At 42.3% G+C, this 20,000-nt stretch overlaps 2 protein-coding genes and 1 long non-coding RNA gene across 3 annotated transcripts in view; 1 reads left to right on the top strand and 2 right to left on the bottom strand.

Annotated features, from left to right (window-relative positions):
* The window catches only part of LOC142931568 (uncharacterized), an 11,435-nt gene extending 1,419 nt beyond the window's left edge, over positions 1–10,016 (bottom strand). Inside the window, exons 1-2 of the mRNA XM_076075529.1 lie at positions 9,676–10,016; positions 1–769 (exon numbers count right to left, since the gene is read on the bottom strand). The exon at positions 1–769 is cut by the window's left edge and continues 1,419 nt beyond it. Coding sequence (XP_075931644.1) covers positions 1–769; positions 9,676–9,976 — 1,070 coding nt within the window. The 5' untranslated portion in view covers positions 9,977–10,016. The remainder of the gene's footprint in view (positions 770–9,675) is intronic.
* LOC142931611 (uncharacterized) lies at positions 8,251–18,614 on the top strand. Its single transcript, XR_012947390.1, has 2 exons — positions 8,251–8,735; positions 17,881–18,614. It is a non-coding gene; the product is annotated as an uncharacterized LOC142931611 (long non-coding RNA).
* The window catches only part of LOC142931587 (uncharacterized), a 6,454-nt gene continuing 4,780 nt past the window's right edge, over positions 18,327–20,000 (bottom strand). The window contains exon 2 of the mRNA XM_076075582.1: positions 18,327–20,000. This exon is cut by the window's right edge and continues 1,261 nt beyond it. Coding sequence (XP_075931697.1) covers positions 19,784–20,000 — 217 coding nt within the window. The 3' untranslated portion in view covers positions 18,327–19,783.

The raw sequence follows: 20,000 nt of genomic DNA, 5'->3' as shown, positions 1-20,000 counted from the left end.
CTCCGAGCGTCTCTGCAGTGAGTCTCGGCGTGTTTCCTCAAGAACCCTTGGCTGTGGAAGGAGTCGCTGCAGACTCTGCAGCAGAGCCAAGAGGAAACAAATCTTCTGTCTCTCTTTGGTTTCGGCGTCTCAGACCGATCGTCCTCTTTGTCTACCTCCTCGCTGCGGTCTCCGTCGTCCTCTTCATGGGTCTTCAGGTGGTCCTGGAGCAGCTGGTTCTGGGTGAAGGTCAGTCCACAGAGGGGACAGACATCATGCATCCTCCTGCCGTGGATCTTCTTGTGTCTCCTCAGCGCTCCGGGTCGGGGGAAGCTCTTGCCGCAGATGTCGCAGCCGAACGGTTTGACCCCCGTGTGACTCCTCAGGTGCGTCTCCACGTTCTGAAATATCTTCCCACAGATTTCACACGATCCGCCGGGTTCTCTGTGAGATCTAAGGTGGTCCAACAAACCGTCCGAGGACTCAACGTGGTCTCCACAGACTCCACACTCCGGGCCGTCCGAGTGTGTTTCCGCATGTTTCACAAGATTCCCTTTGTGACGGAAGGCTTTACCGCAGATCCGACAGCAGTGAGCCGCCGTCCGCCTCCGTCGTCCTCCGTCTGTCGCGAGAGTTTCTTGGAGGCCGGACGAGTCGTCGCCGCTGTCGGCCGCAGAGACGTCTGAGGAGTCGGAGCAGGGCGGGGCCGTGTGGGGGTGGGAGGGGTCGACCTCAGAAGGCGGGGCCGTATGGGGGTGGGTTCGTTGGTTTTCGGTCGTCCTGATGGAGTCTGGAAGAAAAAAAGACATAAGTTAATTCAGAGCTGCAGATTTGAGTCAAACTGTGACCTTTTTATGTGATTTGTAGTGAAGTAATGGACCATAGTGGATCCGTACTGCCCCCCCCCCCCACAGTTTAACGTTAACCATCACAGTGTAAATAAAGTTTTACTGACGATCGTTCTCCAATACTCAGTAGAACGTGTGTTTCTAGTCTCTGATCTCTGATCATGTTTCATTGTGTTAAGGATTTCAGTATTAGAAATATTATAAGTAGGATTAAATAACACCCCTAGTGGTGAGTAGAAGTGTCACAACAATAATAATAATGTCAAAATAGGTTAAAAAGTCACAAAATATTTACTTATGGAATGTATTATGTTTACAATATTCTTACTTGTAGAGGATATTATGTTGCAGTATTTTACTCATTGAATGTATTAAACCATAGAAGTATAGTCACTAAAGGTATTAAAACACTGTATGAATAGTTTTGAGGGTCAGAAAGAGATCATTTTGAGTGAGACTTTACAGAGGTGCAGCAGAGAACAGAGGGATGGACAACTGACCACCAGGACCTGAGGAGGAGTCCGGACGACTTCAACCAAACACTGAGATGATAACTGCCCCAAGCCAGGAGGGGCTATTGAATTTCGGCCAATCACAGAGGCTGATACTGGACATTTAAACTTTCGGACAGAGACTTTTAAATATAGGCTTAGTTCCAGAGGGTTTTTGCCAGAGTTCGCGCCGTTACCACTCTGGGTAGTTTACCAGCTGGGCTGGGCTATTTAGTGGGCCTTGTGAGAACTCTGCCCTGGGGACATATTGATATCGATAGAGTAATTCAGTTTGCAACTGTTCTAGCTTCTCTTGTTTATTAAATACTTTTTGATTGTTAACCGGATCCAGTTCATTTTTGGTGCGACTGGAAAGTCCAGCGGTCTGGGTCTCCCCTGAAAACATCTAACCCTAACAAATTGGTGATCCGCCGACGTGATAATTGCTGGACCTCGAACACGGACTGGAAGAGGTTGTTGACACTCGACACATTCTGGGCCCACAGACAAACAGGTAAACAGAACCTTTTTAATAAAATCTGTATAGTTAGTATAGGAAAACTTAGGGAATGTGTCGAGGGTCTGCGTGCCTCTGAAAGCCTGAAGACGAGGGGGAGACCGCAGCAAACTGGTAATGTGTATTGACTGAAAACTTTAAAGTAGCTGGTCTACTCTATGAGGCACATTTGCAGGCTGAATTACGAATACTGGTATGTGATGTTTAATTTGGTAATCTAAACGAGGTGGTTTGGTGAGTCAGTGGTAGCTCTGCATGGTGATATTTGAGTGAGTGCTAGCTCTGAATTGTGCAGTTCAGGCGAGATAACAGAGCCTTGAGTGAGCTACAAGCGGACTGAGATCGCGAAGCGAGGTCTCTTGGGGTCTTGCATTTGCGTCTTGGGTCTAGGCAACTAAAGGCTCAAATATACGGGAGGGAGTACATTTAATACGAGTTTAAAGAGCCGAAAAGAACGGGGTCACGCTTTCGTTAGCTCCGCTGGAAGGAGGCTGGCTGTAACAAAGCGCTGGTTTTGACTTGAGTTCACGGGGAAATAATCTGGCGTGGGTAGACAAGAAAGAAGGGGAACATAGTACAGTGTACTAACAGTTGTACTTCGTGATACATGATTGTTGCAGTGCTGAAAATAGCGTTGTGAAAGATTGTTGTGGCGAAGTGCGGCGTGAATGAAATGGTTAGCTTGAGGCTGCTGACAGCTTCGGTGCTTACCTTAGATATCTAGATAAGAGGAGATTATAAAAAATAACCGGTACGTTGGTGGAAGGCCAAGGCCCGGTCTAGCAGAAATAAAGTGTGTGAATGCGGCATGTTATACGAGTTAAAACTACGGTGTTTTGTCTGTTTGCTGAAGACGTGTTTTTGCCGGTTAGCTCAGCCTGTAGCGATAGCCGCTAATAGCATTAGTCCTTTGTCTGTTTTCGCGCGGATTTTTGAAAAAAAACACCATAGAAGAAGAAGAGACAACTTTACCACCTATCGGTTGGAGGAGTAATTGCTTGATAATTACAGAAAACTCCATTACCCAGAAAACCTAGAGGTGAAATTGTCTTAGAACTACAAAATACTCTGTCACCCAGTAGATTGATAGATAAATTGAGTTTTGGGGATGAACTTGTAATATTCCTTGCTTTTGACTTGCATTTTTATTTCGATTGTTAATCTTAGTTTTAATTTAGCATTTTAAACTACAGTTGATCATTTTAATTGTACTTCTTTGATTGGTAATTTTAGTTTTGATTCAGTATTTTAACTTTCATTGATAGTTTTAATTGTGTTTCTTTCATGTTGATTTAGGTTTCAATTTAACATTTCAACTCCAGTTGTTAAGTTTAGTTTTAATCCAATATTTTAACTTCCAGTATTGATTCAATATTTTGACTTCAATGGTCAATATTTAATTAAATTTTAATTTAGGATCTTAGTTTAGATTTCAATTTTTAATTCAACATTTTTTAAAAAAGAAAAAAAATCAAATTTTTTAGATATTTGCTATTGATTAATTTTTGCTCAAAATTGTAAAATTCCACTGCTTACATTTTTCACACGTCAAAGCTACAGCCAGAATAGAGATCCATATGATAGAGATAGTTGAGAGGTCAGTGAACTCTCCCAGGCTGCATGATGGTCACACTAAGCACTCAGGAAATGCTTGGAAGAGCCAGAGAAAGGAGTGGAGAAAGATGAAGAAATATCTGGAGAGATGGCAAAAGAACGGGTGGTTTCCAACAGTGACGGCCCCCACAGCTGAAAACAGATGCAAGGTGTTGAGAGAGGCTGCGAAGGCTAGCAACGACGCCACTGCTGATTACGAAGGAGCCAGTCGCATGAGCAGATACGGTAGGAAAAGAGCCCTCGACAAAGAAGACAAGAGGTGCGCAGACACCGAACGGCTGCTCACCTACTGGAAGGCCGCAGACCCGACCACCCCTGCATCTGCTGTGGGACTGCCTGAGGTCCTGAAAGTAGGGGTGACAGACTTCAAGCCCCACAGGACCGCCACCACTCCCGAACCTGACAAACCTGTCCACACACCGGTTTATCCGCCATTGTCAACAGAAGCACACGGGCGGTCTGAACTTCTCCCATCGAATGAGAAGAAGAAGCAAAGAACAACCAATCCCTCCTTGGAAAAACCCTCAATCCAAGCAATCTTGTACAAAGTAAGAGAGACCACAAGGCACAAGAATGGTGTCTACAAACAAACAATGACATTATCGGACGTGTTGAATATAGTGGAGCAGGAAGAAAGAGAGTATGAAAGGTACAGACAGAAAAAGGAAGAAGAATTAATACAACTGGAAGATGCCAGAAAGAATCTGCAACTGCAGACAGAACAAAGAAGAAGTGAAGAAGAAGAAAAGATAAAGAAGAAGAAAAAGGATGAGAGTGAGAAGTTTGAGGCAATGGGAGTCTTGACCATTAAACCCTGGAGACGTAGAACATCCCCATGCGACGATGATGAAGAGATGAAGGGTGCATCTGGAAGATGTCCACCTCTCAGATGCTACACCAGGAAAAGGAAGGAACCAGAACGCTATGCCGACAGGTTTTGTCCTGTAAGAGGTGAGATGCCACCATTGCCCAGAGCCCAACAGTACCCCCTGCTGGTGAAATCCAATGGACAAACTGAGTTTGTGCCATGGGGACACCGAGACATGGACACACTGGAGAAGGCACTGCCACCGCTGAGAGGAGGAGCAAGCCCTTGGATCCGTCTCTTTGAAAAGCTCACGGCAGCGGATAAATTGGCATTGGGGGACATACGGGCTATGATAATCCGAGCAGAGGGAACAATTCAATTGAACGCCCTGGAAGCAAGAACGGGAACGTCCGCCAGAACGGACCAGACCCCATTCAACAACTTCAGAGGAGTCTTTTGGGCATCGATGCGAAGCATCTGGCCCACGAAACCAAACATGAACTCCCTCACTGGTTTGAAAATAAAACCAGAAGAAGAAATGTATCAGTATTTAAAAAGAGCGGAAGTAGAGTGGCATGAGGCCACAGGAGGAAGACATGACAGCCATGAAGCTACTACTGTTGTATGGAGACATACTGTACAGAAAGGCCTGCCCCTACCAGTACAAACAGCGCTGGAAGGAGTAGTAGGGTTGAGCAACATGGAAGATGCCATGTGGAGAGAATATCTCAACCATCACAATCAAAGACACCTAACTGATGAGACAAGCAGAGAGGAAGATCTGAAAAAACTGATACAGCGGCTGCTGAAGATTCAAATAGTGGAGGCCGACAGAGAAATAAGCAAGAAACAGATGGCAGTAACCGAGGCCTCAAAGCCTCAATATCCAGCATTCCTGGCCCCTACAGTGGTGTACGACCAGCCCCCTCCACAGTCCAGAGGCAGAGGACGTGGATACGGCAGAGGAAGAGGACTTCAGCAAGGGGGGTGTGGAAGACATGTAGATGAATGGAATTGCTACATATGTGGAAAAGAAGGTCATTGGGCAAAAGGCTGCCCACATAAAAGAAGAGGAAGACAGTCCAATGCACCACCACAATGAGCGCCATTCCCACCACAACATCAGCAGTATCCAGGACCACCTCCCCTCATGAAACCCCCACAGCAACAGATGCGGTGTTGACCAATAAGATAGAATAGGGTGCTAACTAACATGAGTTAAGTTTTGTTTTCACAGGTGGAGAACACAGAGGCATCCGCAGACAGGAGAAAGCAGTCTCCTATTGTCTCACCAGGTAGTTGGCTGTGGATGTGGTCCAAAGGTGTAAGTGGTACTGACCAACAAGGTGGACTGGACCATGGAAGATTCATTTTATAGCCACGATACATAGATGACATAGGGGTACCAAAGGGGGGTGAATTTAAAGCCAGAAATCAAATAGCTGCAGATTTAGAATCTGTTTTTTCCTGAAGGGTGTCAATCAATAAAAATGTCAATTGGATCAATTACATATGTTATAACCAGCAACATTTTGTAAACTTCACTCGTGACGCCATAGCAGGACTTCACGAGCAGGTAGATAAGACTAGTTTAATGACCTGGTAGAACAGAATAGCATTAAATATGATTCTAGAAGAGTTGCAGGATGTTTGGATCTGCATGTTGTATTTTCATTCCAAACAGAGCAGCTCCTGATCATCTTCGCTGGGATCCTGAAGGACCTGATTGAGTCCAGATGGACTTCTGAAAACATCCGGTGAGATACTGACAATTTGGAAAATTGACTCTGAGAGATTGTTTTGGGGATTTTTGTTTTATAGGGTCAATTTGGGATTTAGAGGTGCATTGTATTAGGAAATATTATTTTTGTCAAGTGAAAAAGGAGCAGACAAAGCTTCTCAGAATTCTTCTCTATCCCTCATTTCACAGGATGGATCCAGAACTCGACGCATGTCCTCCTCCACGATCTGCAGCCCCGCCACCTGGTCCTCTCTGGATGCTGCTGCATCCCTTGCATTCGTGTACTTATACAGAGGTTGATTGATACTGTTTAGTGAGGCAAGCATAGGGCAATCGGTTAGGTGTAGATGATGAATATGTACTTGAACTGTTGTTAGCGACTGTTTAGTTAGGGAAGGATGCCCTCGGGCCAGTATGTAAGATAAGGTTGTTGCGGTTGGAAACTTCCATGCACGCTGGTTCGGAAAAGGGACTGTGTTCTTCCGGGGTTTTATGAACACACTATGAATAGTGTGTTAGGGGGGATTTGTTAAGGATTTAAGTATTAGAAATATTATAAGTAGGATTAAATAACACCCCTAGTGGTGAGTAGAAGTGTCACAACAATAATAATAATGTCAAAATAGGTTAAAAAGTCACAAAATATTTACTTATGGAATGTATTATGTTTACAATATTCTTACTTGTAGAGGATATTATGTTACAGTATTTTACTCATTGAATGTATTAAACCATAGAAGTATAGTCACTAAAGGTATTAAAACACTGTATGAATAGTTTTGAGGGTCAGAAAGAGATCATTTTGAGTGAGACTTTACAGAGGTGCAGCAGAGAACAGAGGGATGGACAACTGACCACCAGGACCTGAGGAGGAGTCCGGACGACTTCAACCAAACACTGAGATGATAACTGCCCCAAGCCAGGAGGGGCTATTGAATTTCGGCCAATCACAGAGGCTGATACTGGACATTTAAACTTTCGGACAGAGACTTTTAAATATAGGCTTAGTTCCAGAGGGTTTTTGCCAGAGTTCGCGCCGTTACCACTCTGGGTAGTTTACCAGCTGGGCTGGGCTATTTAGTGGGCCTTGTGAGAACTCTGCCCTGGGGACATATTGATATCGATAGAGTAATTCAGTTTGCAACTGTTCTAGCTTCTCTTGTTTATTAAATACTTTTTGATTGTTAACCGGATCCAGTTCATTTTTGGTGCGACTGGAAAGTCCAGCGGTCTGGGTCTCCCCTGAAAACATCTAACCCTAACAATTGTAAACAACCAATCAGAGGAGAGCTAGCAACGTCAGCAGTACCGCTAACGGCTAACTAACGGAGGTTCACTTCAGTTACATTATGATGCCTTCAGGCTCTGTTCAGTGAAAATGAGTACTGGCTGAAGGTACATTATAACGTTATCATGATGTGTTCACATGTCATCTGTAAAATGTAGTTTTGGTGATAAACTTGAATAAATCCAGTACTTTGAAGGAGATGTTTTCACGTTAATATAAAATAGATGTTGTACACAAGATGGACGTGTAGTGGTGACCTCATATTAACATAAATCTGCACTAAAATAAGATCAAGTTGAGTTTGAGAGGAGGAAAATCGCAAAGGAGGTGGAAGTCTGACAAGAAAATAAACAAAACACAAGAAAACTAGGGTGTTGCCGAGGTCAGTAGTCAAGAAGACGACGCAGAATCAACGGCAGGTGATGTAGCTAACGTAGCTAACGTAAATAGAATGTAAAGAAAATATGCAAACCCAGCCAACATATTGAGAAAGACTTATGACTCCTTTGAATATGAGCACTTTATGTGCTGAATGTTGGACACTTCTAGTACAGATGGAACACCAGTTAGTAGGTATTTATTCACCACTAGAGAGGGCCCCTACAGTATATATGTATATATATAATAATATATTATTATATATATACTATAGCATTAGAACGTCTACCAGGATGCTGTCTTTCACCCACTTTATTTATAATGTTATAGCAGAATGAAGACCTTAAAGGGTTAACGTTTTTTTTTTTACAGATGATGTAATGTGTTAATTATTTAGAGCAGTGGGTACCGGGCCGTGGATCATTTGGTACCGGGCCGCACAGAAAGAATAAATATTATATTATTTCCGTTTTATTGATTATCAGAGTCTGAAAGAAGTTTTATTTTGAAAAATGACCGGATTCTCTAGCAATGTCATCCGCCTGTGCCTCTTGACATGTCAAGACGCTCGTCTCGGTCACTTGATACGTTACCTCAAAAATTAAGCCCACAAACTAGCGAAAATGAGTAAATAACTTTTGGAGAGCTTCTTTGCAAAGAGGAAAGAAAGCTTCATTTAACAGACAATATCAGGAGTCTGATTAAATATCAGGAGTGATTCTGACGCGCCAAACCCGCTCTGCAGAATATGTGGTGACAGAGGAAGATCAGCTGCTGGAGATTGTAAATGACGGTGGCCTTAAAAGTATGTTTGAGACAACAACTCTGCTGGTGTTTGGATTAAAATCAAGGCTGAATATCCTGAGATCACCACTAAAGCACTGAAACCCTGCTTCCATTTCATACATCCTCTTTGTGAAGCGGGATGTTCTGCAGTGACGGCAATCAAAACTAAACGGAGTAGACTGGACATCAGGAACAGACTTCGGGTGTCTTTGTCTCCCGTTACCCCCAGATGGACCGTCTCGTTGCAAAGAAACAAGCTCAGGGCTCCACTGATTCAGAGTTATTGTGAGTTGTATTATTTATGCATTTCATATTTGCTTTCATGCCGATCGTATCATTTTATTTCGTCGTGTTTTTCCGCCACACCTTGAAGGCCGGTCCGTGAAAATATTGTCTTACATGAAACCGGTCCATGGCGCAAAAAAGGTTGAGGACCTCTGATCTAGAGGACTCTGACTCACGTCGTCCTATATTAATTACTAATTAAAATTACAAACAAATATCTGTCTATTGTTCCACCATGTTGGAGGAAATGTGGACGTGGACCACTCACGTGTTCTGGTTGAATATTTTCTCAGGATTTATCAGAGACAGAGCATCCAGATCCCCTTTTCCCATTTTTATTAATATTTATTATTCTATGTTTTTGTTTTTCTCTTTTTGTGTTCCGTCTCTGAAAATATAAAATAGATATTAGAGATGATTATACATCATTCAGAATAATAATGGAGATATTCATTTGAATCAATAAAACTATGAATAAAACGCTATAAATTATTTTAACAAAGTAAAAGTACAACATTTAGTATTTTGATGGTTTACTGACTTCAGAGCGTTTAAATGATTTTTGGGTCCTTTAGACCAGCTGATCGAACATCAACACGGATCATTATGATCAATAATTAGTATCAGCAGCAAAGAATAACCTGATCAGAGATCTAAAAGTTATATTTGCTCCTTTTAATAAGTATTGAACATTAGAAGTATTAAAACATGATCAGTTTAAATGTCAGTGAGTTATTGATATTTAATATCTGGACGTTACATAATTCACTGGATAGATTTTATTTTGAAAGGACTTCATTTGAATTATGTTTTTGATGAGTTAGTTCTTCTTACATTTATTTCTCCCACACCAGAAGGTTCTTTTGTTTATTACTAATATCAATGGAGCTGTGACGTCACACCAATCAATACATCTGATCGTTGTCTGTTTTAAACTCACCGGTCCGGTTCAATCGGACCATCGGACTCAGCACCGCCTCCAGCAGCCGGTTCTGCCGCTCCAGCTGCCTCCGGTACTCCTCCACCTCCCGGTCCAGCAGCTCCACGATCCGTTCCCCCGCCGCCGCAAGCCGCTCGGTGAGCAGCAGCCGGAGGAGGCGGAGGAGGCGACCACCGGAGCCACCGGAGCTCCGCTTCTCCAGCCTCCTCAAGACCTCCTCCCCGACCCGGGTCAGCTGCTCCGACACCGACACTGTCAGGGACCGGAGCCCGAACCGCGGCGGGTGTTCTGTCAGAGACATCCCGGTAAAGAGCTCCGTCCTCCGGCCAGAAGGGAAGAAAACAACACGGAGGTGATCCGGGTCACCGAGTTCATAGAGACAGAAGTCTGCCCTCTGCTGGACTGGAGGGCACATAGATAAAAGAGATACTACTGATACTACAGATACTACTACATATACTACATATACTACATATACTACTGATACTACTGATATTACTGATACTACTGATAATACTACTGATACTACATCAATTACATATACTACATATGCTACTGATACTACTCATACTACATATACTACTGATACTACTCATACTACTACTAACACTACAAATACTACATATACTACTGGTACAGTACTACACAGTGGTGTATAAAGTACCCAAAAGCCATACTTGAGTAAAAGTAAAGATACCTTACTTGAAAATGACTCCAGTAAAAGTAAAAGTCACCTATTAGAATACTACTTGAGTAAAAGTCTTAAAGTATCTGATATTTACTGTTCTTAAGTATCAAAAGTAATTGTCTGATATTAAATGTACTTAAGTATTAAAAGTAAAAGTACAAGTAAATGCTGTTAATAAAAAAGCAAAGGGTCAGAATTATGAAGTTTATTCTTTTAAGTGCAGTGGCCACCATGACCAAGGACATGGAGCTGTGTTGAACATACTTGTGTTGGCTGTGATCCATCCAGGAGCAACAATGTTCAACATAATATATTGTACATAAGTATACTTTTGCATCTACTATGAACTTATCATCATAATTCTCCGAAAAGCAATATGACACTATGAAGGAGTTGTAACAGTGCGTTTATAAGTATGCTCATTCCGACTAGAGGATGTAGAGGGTAAATGCATAATATTGTGTTCAGCAGAAAATATCCACTTGATGCATCAGGTCAGTGTTGTGAGAAAGGACGCCTGCCTTGTGAACTCCTATGGGCCTGATTTGAACACAACAGGCAAAGGTTTTGCTCAAGCTGAATCTGCAATTGGGCAACTGCTACCATCATAACTCCATCTGATCATCCACAAAATGACTCAAATATCAAAACATGATCAACACTAAAGCAGCACCGAAAGTAATGTGGAGGGTTGAATCTCCCCCACCGAGAGAAGGCCGGAGAGCACGCTCCACTGTTATTTTACAGTAGAGTTGCTTCTTAATAAATCTACCATAAACTGGTTTACAATTAAAAGTATTTAATCCTACTGAAGCTAATACAATTACAGAATGAAGTACACTACTAACAAAATATATAATAATATGATCCGCGCGGAAAAGCTATTCACTCGCGACTCAGCCTGAAAACACAGATGTTTCCACGCTGAGAGCCGAGTAGGAAGAGAGTGAATACCTTTCCAGCACTTCCTCTTACAGTTTGAAATCCCCTCCCTTTTGGCCATCTTAATTCCTATTGGCTAATTTCGGTTGCCTCCTCCTGGCGTCAGGCTTCCGAAAACCCTCGCGCGGGCACAACCTGCAAATGTCTGTCTAGAAGTCTAACTTTCCCTTGGCTATTCTTCACAGTTTAATACATTCAATGACTGTCTTTTATGGCTTAACACTTCTTTGGTAAACATTCTATATAAAGATTAGGATTTGCAACTTTTGGCAAAAACCTTCACAAGTTTCACAAGCAAATATTAAGGTGCTACAATTCTACTAAGATACACTTCTAACTACAAATTCTAAAACACTTCTAATTATGAATCTTCTAATTATGAATCATTAAACACTTCTATTATAATTTCTTAAAACACACTTCTAAACCCCAAATTTCCTACAGTAACAACCCAGTCATTACTTGAAACTGAAAAATGTCCTGTTCATCTTCAAAAGAAGTTGGTTTTCAAAATTGCGAGAATTCAGTCTTGCTCTTCTTGGGCTGAAGACTAGTCCTGCGATGCTAAACAGCCTTTCACAGGCCGCTGAGGCAGGTAGAGGTGTGTTCAGCTTCACAGACAGCTTGCGCACAGCTGGGAAGGATTTCCCTAATGCTAACCCTAATACTAACCCTAATGCTAACACTAATGCTAACCCTAATACTAACCCTAATGCTGCGCTCTCGCGGCTCCTGTCAATCCTATGGTGTGGTGGCTAACTAACGTTAAGTTAGCTAACGTTAGCCAACTAGTGCTGCAATGATTATTAATCAACAAAATCTCACAACTGTCAACACTTCCTCAGCTCACTAACTCGCTAGCGATCCACGGGTGTTGGTCTTCGTCACCACCGTCGTTTGTTGCGGGAGTAGCAGGTGCTTCCATTTCTGCTTCCATCATGAAATCAGTCATCGTAGAGTGGAATTCTACTCATGTAGTCGCTCGCTAGCTATAGCATATAGCATCCTGAGCATCACTGGGAATCTAAACACCGCGGCTTTGAGAGCACTTGTTTGCAATTGCGCATTAACGTGATTAAACAATGATTTAACTTGTAAGCTAGGACCACTGATTCACCAAACCTGCTTGCTTGCAGTCTGTGTTCCACCACAGTCCCCGACGTTGGTCTCATGATTCATTTTGTTTCTAAAGATAGATATCTGAATGTAACTGAATGTTTTTTACAAGCGGTTTGACAATTATGACTTCTCTGCTGAATGTGACATGGCGCTTGATAGTATTGCTGTTGATGATGTTGACATGGTGCTTGATGGTATTGCTGCTGATGATGTTGACATGGTGCTTGATAGTATTGCTGTTGATGATGTTGACATGGTGCTTGATAGTATTGCTGTTGATGATGTTGACATGGTGCTTGATAGTATTGCTGCTGATGATGTTGACATGGTGCTTGATAGTATTGCTGTTGATGATGTTGACATGGTGCTTGATAGTATTGCTGTTGATGATGTTGACATGGTGCTTGATAGTATTGCTGTTGATGATGTTGACATGGTGCTTGATGGTATTGCTGCTGATGATGTTGACATGGTGCTTGATGGTATTGCTGCTGCTGATGTTGACATGGTGCTTGATGGTATTGCTGCTGATGATGTTGACATGGTGCTTGATAGTATTGCTGTTGATGATGTTGACATGGTGCTTGATAGTATTGCTGTTGATGTTGACATGGTGCTTGATGGTATTGCTGTTGAGATGGTGCTTGATAGTATTGCTGTTGATGATGTTGACATGGTGCTTGATGGTATTGCTGATGATGATGTTGACGTGGTGCTTGATAGTATTGCTGTTGATGATGTTGACATGGTGCTTGATGGTATTGCTGCTGCTGATGTTGACATGGTGCTTGATGGTATTGCTGCTGATGATGTTGACATGGTGCTTGATAGTATTGCTGTTGATGTTGACATGGTGCTTGATAGTATTGCTGCTGATGATGTTGACATGGTGCTTGATAGTATTGCTGTTGATGATGTTGACATGGTGCTTGATGGTATTGCTGCTGATGATGTTGACATGGTGCTTGATAGTATTGCTGCTGATGATGTTGACATGGTGCTGGATGGTATTGCTGTTGATGATGTTGACATGGTGCTTGATAGTATTGCTGTTGATGTTGACATGGTGCTTGATAGTATTGCTGCTGATGATGTTGACATGGTGCTTGATATTGCTGTTGATGATGTTGACATGGTGCTTGATATTGCTGTTGATGATGTTGACATGGTGCTTGATATTGCTGTTGATGATGTTGACATGGTGCTTGATATTGCTGTTGATGATGTTGACATGGTGCTTGATATTGCTGTTGATGTTGACATGGTGCTTGATAGTATTGCTGTTGATGATGTTGACATGGTGCTTGATAGTATTGCTGTTGATGATGTTGACATGGTGCTTGATGGTATTGCTGCTGATGATGTTGACGTGGTGCTTGATAGTATTGCTGTTGATGTTGACATGGTGCTTGATGGTATTGCTGTTGATTATGTTGACATGGTGCTTGATCGTATTGCTGTTGATGATGTTGACATGGTGCTTGATCGTATTGCTGTTGATGATGTTGACATGGTGCTTGATAGTATTGCTGTTGATGTTGACATGGTGCTTGATAGTATTGCTGCTGATGATGTTGACATGGTGCTTGATAGTATTGCTGTTGATGATGTTGACATGGTGCTTGATGGTATTGCTGCTGATGATGTTGACATGGTGCTTGATAGTATTGCTGCTGATGATGTTGACATGGTGCTGGATGGTATTGCTGTTGATGATGTTGACATGGTGCTTGATAGTATTGCTGTTGATGATGTTGACAGGCTAGAGATTGACCATGAATCCGTCAACAAGGTCCTTAAGCAGATCAATGTCAACAAGGCCACAGGTCCGGATGGTATCTCTGCTTTTCTATTAAAAACATGTGCAGATGAATTGACAGAGGTCTAGATTCTCACACTGTACCAACACAATGGAAAAAGGCAATCATCACACCGGTCCCTAAGAAGCCCTGTCCACAGGAGAATAATGATTTTAGACCTATTGCTCTAACCTCTGTTGTAATGACGTGTATGGAGAAGCTCATGGTCAGCAAACTACGGCTGGATGTCGGCCCACAGCTAGATCCCTACCAGTCTGCATACACACAGCAGAGAGGTACTGATGATGCAACCAACAGTATAGTGCACCTGTCTAAACACCTGGAGAATCCGAGGGCCCATGCTAGACTGTTGTTTGTAGATTTCAGTTCAGCCTTTAACACCCTACAGCCTCATGTTCTCCTGAATACACTGCAGTTGATGAATGTCAACCCCTTCACTATTAAGTGGTACCACTCATTCCTCACCAACTGTACCCAGCAGGTCAGGGTGAACAGGACCTTGTCTGAACCCTTGACCATCAACACCGGCGCCCCCCAGGGGTTGTTAGGTTCAAGGAACCTCTAGACTGTGGGGACACCGCATGTGATCCAGCCTCTTACACAAAGACAGCCGGTTTCAATTATAAACAAAGCATTTAATACCTCTGATGCTAAAACAATTGCATAGTGAAGTACATTATTTACAGTTACACAGAATATGACCTGCTCACCCCGAAAAACGTTACCACCCACACAGTGGAACAGGAGCAAGAGGCCGGAAGTTCTTTCTCTCCCGCCTTACATAGTTCAAAAAACATCCCATAATGTCCGTAATTCCTATTGGCTAAATCCAGCTGGCTCCTCCTCCTCGCAGGACCCTCGCACGGGTATGACCTGTAATTGCCTGTCTAGAAATCTATCTGTCCCTTACTCCCAACATACTATTCTTTACAGTTTAATACATTCAATGACTGTCTTTTATGGCTTAACACTTCTATGATAAACATTATATATAAAGATAAGGATTTGCAACTTTTGGCAAAAACTTCACAAGCATAGATATAAAGTTGCTACAAATTCTACTAAGATACACTTCTAACTACAAATCACTTCTAACTACAAATCACTTCTAACTACAAATTCTAAAACACTTCTACAATTATGAATCTTCTAATTATGTATTCCAAAACACTTCTAATTATGATTTCTTAATTATGAATCATTAAACACTTCTATTATAATTTCTTAAAACACAGTTCTAAACCCAAATTTCCTACAGGGTGCGTCAGTTCACCAGTCCTGTTCACCCTGTACACTAATGAATGTACATGCAGCACTGCTAACAATTGCATGATCAAGTGTTGTGATGATACAGCCATCCTGGGTCTCATGTCTGACACATCGGATACAGCTGTGTACAGACATGAGATTCAGAACTTTGTCCAGTGGTGCGACAAACACTTCCTCATCCTCAACGTCAGGAAAACAGAGGAGATGGTATTTGACCCCAAATACATTGGAGACCACTCACCAGTGGTTATCCATGAGCAGAACATTGCACAGGTTGACTCCTACAGGTACCCGGGCATACATATTGACAATAAACTGACATGGAGTGTTCAGGTAGAAAATGTCTGCAGTAGGGTCCAACAGCAGCTACACTTCCTCCGCAGGCTGAGGGTCTTTGGTGTCAACCAGAAAGTCTTGCTCCTCTTACCGCGCCATCGTTGAGAGCGTCCTGCGGTTTGGCATCTCAGTGTGCAGCTGAAAGCCCAGATCACCGGCTAACACGAAGAGCCATGAAGATCATCATCACTACTGATACTACTACAGATACTTCAGACACTACTGATACTAAATATACTACATATTGATGGCTGTTGAGCAAAATCTGAAAAATGCCTGGATCATTTTGCAGAGAGGATCTTTTGCACTTGGTGCAAATTGGAAGAGGTTCTACAAAATGATGCTCTAAATTAAGTTTCAACAAAGGGCGGGATTATTTTAAGACAGACTGAATATGAACAGCCTTCCTTGTTCTCATCATCCAAAGTGAAATCTGGCAATCAGAAAATTCTGCATAGGTTTTGCGCTTTGGCCCTCGAAATGCTACCAATACTACATATAGTACATCTGATAATACAGATACTACTGGTACTACTACTGATACTACAAATACTACTGATACTACATATACTACTACAGATACATAATTTTAATACTACTGATACTACCACTGATACTGATACTATACTACAGATACTCCTGATACTACTACTGATAGTCAAGGACTGACTTTTTTCACCAAGTAACATTTAATAAATCAGGCACTTCCCGTCTCAAAGCGAGTTCATGCATTTGTTACCTCTAGACTAGATTACTGTGATTCCTTATTTTCAGGCTGCTCTAATGAGTCTCTTAAATCTCCAGCTGATTCAGAATGCTGCAGCTCGTGTACTAACAAGAACTAAGAGAAGAGATCATATTACTCCTGTATGAGCTTCTCTGCACTGGCTCCCTGTAAAATCGGGAATATAATTTAAAATCCTTCTCCTCACCTACAAAGCCCTGATTGGTCAGACACCATCATATTTTAAATAGCTTATATAACCATATTATCCTATGAGAGAGCTGCGCTCCCTGAATTCAGGGTTACTTGTGGTTCCTAGAGTCTTAAAAAGTAGAACAGGAACCAGAAACTTCAGTTATCAAGCTCCTCTTCTGTGGAACCAGCTTCCAGTTTCAGTCCAGGGGGCAGACACACTCACCACATCTAAGAGTAGGCTTAAGACTTTCCTTTTTGATAACTCTTATAGTTCATTGGTTCAGGTTTATAGTTAGGGCTGGATCAGGTTTATAGTTAGGGCTGGATCAGGTTTATAGTTAGGGCTGGTTCAGGTTTATAGTTAGGGCTGATTCAGGTTTATAGTTAGGGCTGGTTCAGGTTTATAGTTAGGGCTGATTCAGGTTTATAGTTAGGGCTGGTTCAGGTTTATAGTTAGGGCTGATTCAGGTTTATAGTTAGGGCTGGTTCAGGTTTATAGTTAGGGCTGATTCAGGTTTATAGTTAGGGCTGATTCAGGTTTATAGTTAGGGCTGGTTCAGGTTTATAGTTAGGGCTGATTCAGGTTTATAGTTAGGGCTGGTTCAGGTTTATAGTTAGGGCTGGTTCAGGTTTATAGTTAGGGCTGGTTCAGGTTTATAGTTAGGGCTGGTTCAGGTTTATAGTTAGGGCTGGTTCAGGTTTATAGTTAGGGCTGGCTCAGGTTTATAGTTAGGGCTGGATCAGGTTTATAGTGAGGGCTGGTTCAGGTTTATAGTTAGGGCTGGCTCAGGTTTATAGTTAGGGCTGGTTCAGGTTTATAGTTAGGGCTGGTTCAGGTTTATAGTGAGGGCTGGTTCAGGTTTATAGTTAGGGCTGGATCAGGTTTATAGTGAGGGCTGGCTCAGGTTTATAGTTAGGGCTGGCTCAGGTTTATAGTTAGGACTGGATCAGGTTTATAGTTAGGTCCAGCCCCTAGATAAGCTGCTATAGACCTAGACTGCTAGAGGACTGCCTAGGATACACTGAGCTTCTCTCTCTCCTTCTGTATAAATTCATGTCCCATTAATAACTTTACTTCTTCCTCTGATTCTCTGCATTTTCTCTCCCTGCAGATTTCCATGGATCCTGGTTCTACCTGGACCGTAGTCCTGTCTCCTGTCCTGGTCCTGCCTGACACCCACTGCTACTATTATTAGTAACATTTATACTGCCATTACTACTCTCATTATATGAAAAATGTATGTCGTATGCATTGAATGTGTTGTACCTCTGTCATGTTGTTCATTCTGTACACATGACATCTATCACACTTCATCCTGACAGAGGATCCCTCTTCTGATGCTTTATGTTGTACAGATTGTAAAGGTCTCCGAGGCTAATTTGTGATATGAAGCTTTACAAACTGACATTTATACAAACACCTACTACTGATATTTACAGAACAATACATGTTTCTTCAGCTCTCTCGTAGTTTGAACTGTGTGAATAGTAAAGACATCATCAAAGGGGGAGGAGTCTCACCTCAAGGATCACATGTCATCCATGATCTGCTACAATATTTAAATCAGGTTTCATTTATTGAAATGGACATCACAGTAGCATAAAAATGTATTATTCAGCGTTTGGTTGTACTTAGCTCCGCCCTCTTCACTCACTTCTGGTTGCAAAAAATTAAAGAGAGAGAGAGACCAAGAGAAGTCTGGAGACTCAACATTAAAAACAAACTTCGTGTTCAAAGAAGGATTAACGGAGGGTGTGGCGACCTCAGCGGCAGACATACAGTACGTCATAAACACGTGAACAATGTTTGTGTATAAAAGTATTTTAATTAAAGTTCTGAAATCTAGCTCTATTGATTTATGTTGTTATTGATATCAGACTTAAAGAGACTGAATGTTTCTGACATTTACTTTCAGGCAGGTTTTAATAGTCAGTTCTACGGACACAGTACGGAACTAAGTACCACACAGTTGGGCTGGGCGGTATGACCAAAAATGCATATCACGGTATTTTGTAAGATTCTGGTGGTTTCACGGTATATCATGGTATTTTTTTTTTCGCGTTAAAGCATTAATTAATTAACGCCGAAAAGAACCGGTCGGCCAACCGGCCAGCGAGCGGTGAACAGCTGTTTGTGTGGCGTGTCTTTTGTTCTGTCACTTCCTGTTTCCTTCACCTACATTCCCCTGGGTCCTAAGTCCCTCCCTGTACAGATTCTTATCACCCTCTATGTACCAACGTACATTTATAACAAATACCACACATATTACGGTAATCAGTGTTGCATATGTGTCTGACCTAAATACCTTTTGTTGTTCAGTCTTTGTTCATCCTGCAACGCTCTTTTCTGTTCTTTAATGTAACGTTACTGGCGCGACAGAGCCTCTCCCAGCTGTTAGCAGACTGTTGTTAGCGAGCTTTACCCAGCATGCAGTTCGGCGGTGTAATTTTATAAATGTACAATTATTAGTGTTACAAATTGTTTATGTGTCACAAACTTGTGTCGTGGTGTTTTACTCTGTTAAAGAGCATTAGTTGTGTGTTATTAATTGTTGTTATAAAGTTATAACCATGACTAGGGTTCCCTCTCAATACAGCTAAGACAACTAGCTCCCACCGTAGCGCGCTCAGTCTATAGTCTGATCTACACTCCGGAGCAGAAGGTGGCGGTAATGCACCAATAAGATGGATGCCAACCGCCGTAAAACTAGAAGAAGAAGAATTAGCGCTCACAGCAGCGAACAATATATTTTGCTGCCTGTTGAAGAGCGACAGAAGTTGTTTCGACTGTGCACCGGTATGACGTTATATGAAAAATTCATATCATACGGGAAATTAAAACCGGTATACCGCCCAGCCCTACTACACAGTACAGTAATGAGTGGTACTGAGTACCACTCATTACTGTACTGACTACTTACTGAGACAGTAAAGTTGTCTAATTGAAAAGTTGAACCTTGTTGGTTACAGTTTTTGTCCATAACATGCAGGGTCAGCAGTCTGTCCTCTGAAGCTCTACAGCTGGATGAATCCTGAGTAGAGACCGTCTGAGTTCTGGTCCGGCTCCGGGCCCGACTCCCCCCCTTCAGCCGCGTGGACTTTGAGGTGTCCGTTGAGCGACCGCTTGGCCTGGAAGCTCTTCCCGCACACCCAGCAACTGTACGGTTTCTCTCCGGTGTGGATCAGCATGTGTCTCTTCAGGTCCACTTCCTGCATGAAGCCTTTGCCGCAC

The sequence above is a fragment of the Anarhichas minor genome, unplaced genomic scaffold, assembly GCF_050575085.1.
Source record: "Anarhichas minor isolate MPS153535 unplaced genomic scaffold, ASM5057508v1 ptg000053l, whole genome shotgun sequence".
Classification (NCBI taxonomy): domain Eukaryota; kingdom Metazoa; phylum Chordata; class Actinopteri; order Perciformes; family Anarhichadidae; genus Anarhichas; species Anarhichas minor.
This window is presented reverse-complemented; position numbering and strand designations above follow the sequence as displayed.